The sequence below is a fragment of the Anas acuta genome, chromosome 1 (assembly GCF_963932015.1).
Source record: "Anas acuta chromosome 1, bAnaAcu1.1, whole genome shotgun sequence".
NCBI lineage: Eukaryota > Metazoa > Chordata > Aves > Anseriformes > Anatidae > Anas > Anas acuta.
The window spans coordinates 117,818,177-117,825,246 of record NC_088979.1 but is presented as its reverse complement, the minus strand read 5'-3'; the positions used below and the strand labels follow the sequence as shown (position 1 = coordinate 117,825,246).

Here is a 7,070-nt window from a genome sequence, read left to right as displayed (position 1 = left end):
TTCAGGTATTTTTGTCCCACACAGCTCACTGCCGCTGGCATTCCCCACGGGGAGTCCCTGTGGGGCCATCCCAAAGGCTGGCAGACAGACAGAGCTGCCACCTAAAGCCTCGCTCCCCTGCACACACCCCGGGTGACAGACGCGCCCTCGCTGTGCAGATGTCCCTCTCTGTGTGGCCATGGCATTCCCAGACCTTCAGCAAGGCTGATTGTGTTCAGGTGGGAAGGAACAACCTTGTCTGATTTTGTTCTCCCCGTGGTCTCCCGCTGCCAGCTTTTTCCTCCGTAGCCAGGCAGGTCTCCAGGCACCAGCTCAGGACTGCCCTTTTCAGCATGCGGGAGTTTTTGTGGCCAGGGCATCCAAAGGCCATCGTGCGACATCATTCAGCGGTACTGGTGGCTCGCACAGGCCACAACTCCGAGACTGCTCCCAGACTGCCCTTGTAAGCGTTGGCTCCTGCCCCTCACAGATCTATGACATGGTTGCTCAGATTACCATGTTGTACTGGGTCTGGCACGGATGTTAACTTTCCCGGCAGCAGCCCATACAGTGCTGTACTCTGTACTTGTAGCTGGAACAGCAGTGTTACCACACCAGTGTTGTGTCTACTGCTGAGCAGCAGTGGCACAGCATCGGGCCTTTCTCTAACCCTCCTAGGGGGTGGGCAAAAAGTGAGGAGAGAAACATCACCAGGGCAGCTGACCTAAACCAACCAAAGGGATATTCCATACCATGTGATGTCACACTCAGCAATAAAAGGTGGAAACAGGAAGAAGAGGGGAGGAGTGGGCTCTCGTTGAGAAAACGTCGGTCTTCCTCTCGAACACCGGCTCTGTGCGTTGAGGCCTTGCTTCAAGGACGTGGTCCATCATCGCTCATTTGTGGGAAGTAGAGAGTAATTTCTTTCCTCTGCACTTCCACATAGCCTTCATTTATTTTGTTTGTTTTCCTCACTTCTTTTTATTTTTCCTTTTCCCCTTTCCCTTTTATTTCCCCTTAGTTAAATTGTTTAGTTCATGGTAGTCTTTATTTAATTATTATAATTATTTCCCTTTAATTAAATTATCCTTGTCTCGACCCGTGAGTTGTTCTTTGCTTTACTTCTCCCCCTCCTCATCTAAAGGAGGGGGAGTGAGAGAGCGGTTGTGGGGTTTAGCTGCCCAGCACGGTAAAACCACCACACATGTTCTCCAGTAATCCATCCAGAAAGCATTTCAGGAGAGGATCTGGGCAAAATCCTTGATAATTCATAAACGCAGTAAGGCTGGAAAGCAACACAGACCATCCCTAAAAGCAAAAAGGGCAGGCTTCGTTCGGGACCCAGCAGCTGCTCGCTGCAGGAGCATCTCCAGGCGGGTGCCGTTGCCCGCCTCGCCCAGGAGATGGAGATGAGAGCGCAGCACAGCGCGGCCTCTTGCAGGAGGCAGCCCGGAGGGTGAAGTGGGACCAAACTGCACCTGGCACATCAGGGATGGGGCCAGGAGGGCAGCAGGGGAGGATAAGGCCCGCTGCTGGAGGCAGGGGGTAGGCACGGAGCCCCTTGAGGAGACGTCTTCTGAGCTGAGGAGGAGGCGGCAGCAATCTGAAGTTATAGAATGCTTAAAACCAGCCCCAGGGCTGTGCTGGAGACAGACAACAAAGCCAGAAGCTCGGAGCAGCTGCCCAGGACACGGCAGTGATGCTCTTACCACAGTATTACCACACTGTGTGGCTCCAGCTCTAAAGGCAGACAGAGTTTGGGCTTCCAGAAATACAAAAACACCTGACACCCCCACCTGATCTCAGCCAGATTGCTAATACACAACCTTCCCACCTGCTTCTTGCTGCCTCCACCATCTAGTGCTGAGCTATGTCACCCTGATGGATGTGGCTGAAGCTACAGTACCTCCCGTGCTGCAGGGATCTCTGTCTCAGAGAGACAAATGTGACCCTTGCGTCTCGGACCCACCTCTAAATGTGAGAAGCTTTTGTTGCACATAAGCTCCAAACCACACAGCTGAAGCTGCACTGACCAAGATAGCTGAAATCGTCAAAGTGAGTTTCAGAAAGAAAACTGCAGCGACAGCAGCCGGCAGAGACGAGGATTTCATTATGTCACTGCTGCTGGCTTCTCTCAATATAAGAATTGTGATCACAGGATGCCTAATTTCCTTTTTGATCTCACCCAGCTTTACCTTTGTGTTCCCAACAGGTGCTCTGCCTCTTCTCGGTTAACCTGTACCTACTACCTGGAGGGGGGCCAGGATGTTTGCCTTCCTCCAGTGATTCTCTGGATCAGTGAGGCCTTGCAACCATTTGGCCAGGGAACGGAAACCCTTCCAGGTGGGCACATTTCAGCACAGCCATGGAAATGCATAAACCAGCTGTGCCTGTTGCTGTGGGGAAAGAGTTTTGTCTCCTAGAACAAGCAAACAGGCACCACCTCACATCAGCCTCGTGGCTTCACAGTCTGGGGAGGCTAACGCTGTTCTGATTAAATTCAGTTTAGTGCATTAATTTCCTGGGAAGTTCATCTTCTATCCAGAGAAGGTACCTTTGCTGGTAGAAGACTGCAGTGTTATCACACAGAAAGATTCTACCCACCTACATTCCCTGCCTGGAGGGTAGGAGGGATTGCCAGTATCTCCTAGAGGAAAGATCTTAAGCTGTTAGGTAGCTTTTTATTTTTTTTTTCCTCTTGGATAAAATCCTCACTGTCAGATCAGAACCAGGCATGAAAATCACTCGGCTTATACTTTGTGCAAGTTCTGCCATAGGTTTTCTTGCATAGTGGTACTGTGAGAAGTGTACAGAAAGCACACATTGATACCATTTCCTCTGCGTTCACCAATTCTCAGCACAGGAAGAAGCTCTGTGCTATGAAGAAGTGCTCTGTGTTGTTTGTAGCTGCAGTCAGGAACCTTCAGGAGCCTAGGAGGAGCGGTGGCTCTGACTGCTGAGGATCACTGGCAGGGGATGATGAGGATCTCACAGCAAGCAAGATGGTGCAGGAGACCTGCATCATCCAGACACGCAAGAGCTGCCTTGGAAGAGATCTGGAAGACCATTTACATCGTCGTCCTCCTCACCATCACTGCAGTCACAGGAGCCACAGGTAGTTCTGGCAGCATCTTGGGACCAAGCAGCTATTAAGGGCTAAGGGGGAATGCATCACAGTCATGTTTTCTCAATTCTTTGGGGGAAAAAGTCTAGGGGAAGGAATCTTTAGAAAGCGCTGAAGGGGTTTTTCTGATGCAGAAGCAATAACCTGCAAGAGTTTAAGATTTAATGGGAAGGTTCGTTCTTCTTCACAAACTCGGCTAAATACTTTAAAAAGATAAAGCCCAAAGACAATGGGATCTGAAAAGACAGCAATAACCTTTCTCCTCCCTACCCTACATTAACTATGAAAATTCACGTTTGTTTTTATTGGGATCAGGTAATTTTTCTCCTGTATCAGGCAGTGATGTAGAGAGAAAAGCAACCAGAGATCTTCCCATACAGGTGGGCTCTGCAGCTCAGCTGGACTCTGCTTCCCAGTCATGTTGTTTACCTAGTGCTTTAGGGAGGAGAACTCTGCATAAGAGTAAAACCAAGGACCAACTTTTGCAAACACAGCCATGAATTTGGCTATTTCTTTCTGTCTAAAAAAGGAGACATGCAGCTCTAGGGCTGGCACAGACAGGACCTCACTCTGGAGTGTAACAGAGCTGACATTTCCCTCCAAAGCACAGGCCAGAACTCCAAGGCTGTGAGTGACATCCTTGGGCACCTTTTCACACATCCTTCTCCTTCTTTGTCTCCTCCAGGAAACAGAATGGCAGCACAAGCGGGTCACAGTGCTGTGATGACCTGTCCTCACAGAACAGGAGCAACTATGGTGACGTGGACAATAAGCCCCAAGATAGGAGGCCCTTGCATGTTGGGATTCAGGGCTGATCAGAACCTGGTGAACAGAACAAACTGCAGTGACAGCGTGAAAAGTGAATTCAAACCAGAACAGTTTTATGCCCTTGAGATACAGCAAGTGGGAATGGCTGATGAAGGAAATTACAGCTGCGAAGTGGTAAATCAGGAAGGGAATTTCCACCAGACGTACCAGCTGACCGTGCTAGGTAAGGGACTCCTTCCTCATTTCTGTCTTCTCCAAAGGACCACCTCAAGCCCCAGACAGACAAAGCTCCTCTCCTCCCGCACAGGAAGAAGCGTGCACTGAGAAGAGGAGCTTTCTCAGTGGCACAAATGGTCACGCAGTCATTTAGTAGCTCTGTTTCTTCCCTCTCCTCATTTGCCAAAACATTTATCCCTTCTGCTGCCCCTTTCTCCCCCGCAGAGTTACAAGTGATGGGTGTGAAGCAATCCCCAGTACACTACAGAAGGAGTCTGCATGTGCATCTTGTTTTCCTGTAGTCACTCACTAACATGCTACTTTAATATGACAAAAACACAGCAGGGCAACACCTCCGAGTACTGAGCTATTCGATCAAACACTGGATGTTGTTACCCAGGCAGGAAGAACAGCCCCAATTCCTGCTAGCCTGGCATTCAAATCCATTTTAAGCCACATGCATGAAGGCTCATCGGGACAGAAGCCTGATTCAGCCCTGTATTCTGGGCAGTTCCCCACCTCCACATCCTGAGATGCCTCCTCTAATGTTACATGGCTGTGGTAACTCACCTCAATGTGGGAGAGGTGTCCAAAATGAGGAAAAAAAGAGATAAAACTTTGTCCTTGTCACTTTGGCACACATTGCTGTGACGGGATGGCACCTCCAACCTGACTCTCCTCTTCTCACGACGTTCCTTTTGGGTAAAGAATAAGAACAGCCTCTGCCAACTGCAGCAACCTACACGTCTCCCCTTCCTGATGCTTTGCAGTGCCCCCAAGGCTGTCCCTGTACTGTGACAACCACAGCATCCCCGTGTGCGAGGCAGCGGCAGGGAGACCGGCTGCTGAGATCTCATGGGTCCCAGAGAACAGCTCCACGACTGAAATAGACGGCCACGACAACGGGACAGTGACCGTGCTCAGCAGGTTCACAGCACACAGCACCGACAGGAAGACTGTAACCTGCAAGGTGTACCACGCAACTCTGAATGAGACCATGTCCACAGACTGTTCCTCACGTAAGCTCCCCCTTGCGTGTTCAACATTCAAAATCCTGCCTAGCCCTCTGTTCAAGCACTATGACAGGCATCAGTGACGCTAGGAAGATTGCAGCAGGAGCCATGCAGCTGAGCTGAAGTTTCCGGGGAGAAATTTGTTGGGGTCAGGGAAAGATAAACAAAAATGCTGTGAGAATTGAAAAGTGCTCTGTGAAATTTTAGTCAGAATGATAGATTTCTGTAGTCTTCCCTCCCACAGATAGGGCTGTGAGAAGACAGGATTATTCAGATGTACACAAAAGAGTGTTGTCTAGAAAGTATGATCCTGAAAGGGGCACATGGTAAATGATCTGTGAAATGTACCTAAAAGAACTGTTTCTCTTCAGACGGTGTCACATGGTTTCTTCACCACGTCATGATCCTTGGTTGTCTGCTGAGCCTCATTTTCCTTTTTGCTCTTTTTCACCTCTACATATTCTGTGATAACAGGTATGTGCAAGACCAGTACACAAACCCCTCTGGCCAGTCCACGGGAAGTTTAGAAGGGCTTCTGGTACTCCATGTCATGTGCAGTCACCTCAGGCTTTCACAAGCAAGCTAGTTCAGTTTGCACAGCTGGTCTTAGAGGCCATTCATGTGGTGTTACAGAGCTGCTGCCATACTTCTTCCAGCAGCAGAAACACAATGGGAATGGGTAGTTTTATCTGGCTGGTTGATGGATCTGAACAAGGATTGCCAGGCAGCAAATTGCCTTTCTGAGGTTGGAGCCAGACTTCTGGATGATCTTGTCTTACTCAAATGAAACTATGGAAGGCGGGGGCAGTGAAGTGCAGGAAGTATGAAGGTGAGATCTCAAATAAAAAGCCTTCTATTCCTGAGATCCCTATCAAAATAAGGGGGAGGAATTCTGTTTTAATGTTCCTGGAGCCCAAAACTGCATTCACGAGAGAGACTGGTCCTCATACTTACAGTATTGATGTCTTGTTTCCTAGGACAATGAGGAAGCAGTAAAGGCCAAGGCACATTCCATCTGCAGAGCTGTGTCTGGGGCTATTTGTAACGCAGCACCTGAGGAGAGATGAAAGAAACTCCCAATCAGCACTGCGAGATCAGCAGGGACTCACCAGTGCCAAAGCATGCAGGAAGAAGAAACAAGCATCCACAGTGCAGCCAGTGTAACTGCACAGAAACATGGCATGCAGGGCAGACGCTACCTGACCTTTGCCAGCTTTTTTATACCATTTCTCTAGTGCAACTGCAGACGTAATCACCCAGACAACAAGCTGATACTTTAAAAATATATACATATAATTTTTATTTAAATAAAACCAAATCTAACATACATGCAATAAGAAATTAATTTGCCTTGTATGTAAACAAGTCACTCTGTTTTAAATAGATTATATCCTAGTATTTAAGTAGCCTATCTTACTGGTTAAGATAAATCAGAAGGAGTGTTCTTGCATACTAATGAGAAGTAGCTTTCCAAGTATGGTTACGCAGCACTGAAGCTAAATTTGAGCAGCGTTCTCATTTTCCCTGTATGAGTTTTAAAGATGCATCAATAAGAACTAAAAATAAAGAAATTAAAAAAAAATGATCTTGAGCAGTTATGCCACCTGAAACATAGAAGATATTACAATCCTGAGATCTAAGCCTCACACTTGCACGTACCTCTTTGCATAATCCAGAGAGCCCATGCAACACAGCTCTTTAATAACCAGTTTCTTTAAACACATCTTAATGGCATTAACACAAGGCAGTCCTTGACTGTAATCTTCCAGTTGATGACAGGCTGCCACTTCTAAGCCTCTAAACATAACCGTGCCTGTTCATCATTTCTGAACTTCTATTTCAGGTAGAGCTGAGTATTACTCTGCACCTGAAATTTCAAAGAAGCACCAGGTATTTCACACCCACCTCATTTCTCCAGACTCAGCAGAAATCCAGGTCTCATCAGCATCACTATACAGAAGACCCTGTTC

General features: G+C 48.0%; 2 protein-coding genes across 8 annotated transcripts in view; one reads left to right on the top strand and one right to left on the bottom strand.

Moving 5' to 3' along the window:
• The window catches only part of LOC137863516 (uncharacterized), a 169,015-nt gene that overhangs the window by 60,230 nt on the left and 101,715 nt on the right, over window positions 1-7,070 (bottom strand). For 4 of the 6 annotated variants that reach the window (XR_011100942.1, XR_011100932.1, XR_011100951.1 and 1 more), the window contains 2 exons: window positions 6,055-6,153; window positions 4,134-5,968 (listed from right to left, as the gene is read on the bottom strand). Coding sequence is in view for 1 of the 6 variants with exons in the window: in XM_068696703.1 (XP_068552804.1) it covers window positions 6,055-6,153 (99 nt within the window). In the remaining 5 variants the exon portion in view is untranslated. Of the gene's footprint in view, window positions 1-4,133; window positions 5,969-6,054; window positions 6,154-7,070 lie in introns of those variants that run through there. The other 2 variants (XR_011100949.1, XM_068696703.1) reach the window with 2 other exon arrangements.
• On the top strand, window positions 731-6,714 carry LOC137863478 (cell surface glycoprotein CD200 receptor 1-B-like). Of its 2 annotated transcripts, XM_068696626.1 has the most exons (6): window positions 735-2,322; window positions 2,838-3,094; window positions 3,789-4,094; window positions 4,858-5,106; window positions 5,472-5,574; window positions 6,078-6,714. In XM_068696626.1, exons 2-6 carry the CDS (start codon window positions 2,956-2,958, stop codon window positions 6,094-6,096), a joined length of 816 nt encoding a protein of 271 aa, XP_068552727.1. In that variant the 5' UTR covers window positions 735-2,322; window positions 2,838-2,955; the 3' UTR covers window positions 6,097-6,714. The 2 variants fall into 2 exon arrangements, with proteins under 2 accessions (XP_068552720.1, XP_068552727.1); XM_068696619.1 differs by lacking the exon at window positions 6,078-6,714 and having other exon boundaries at window positions 731-2,322; window positions 5,472-5,957.

What these genes read in the sequence shown, in the direction of transcription:
- LOC137863478 (XM_068696619.1), top strand. Translation starts at nt 2,956, where the DNA reads ATGATGAGGATCTCACAGCAAGCAAGATGGTGCAGGAGACCTGCATCA. An exon ending in TGCAGTCACAGGAGCCACAG is followed by an intron (nt 3,095 to 3,788) that starts GTAGTTCTGGCA and finishes TGTCTCCTCCAG; the next exon opens with GAAACAGAATGGCAGCACAA. An exon ending in GTCCACAGACTGTTCCTCAC is followed by an intron (nt 5,107 to 5,471) that starts GTAAGCTCCCCC and finishes GTTTCTCTTCAG; the next exon opens with ACGGTGTCACATGGTTTCTT.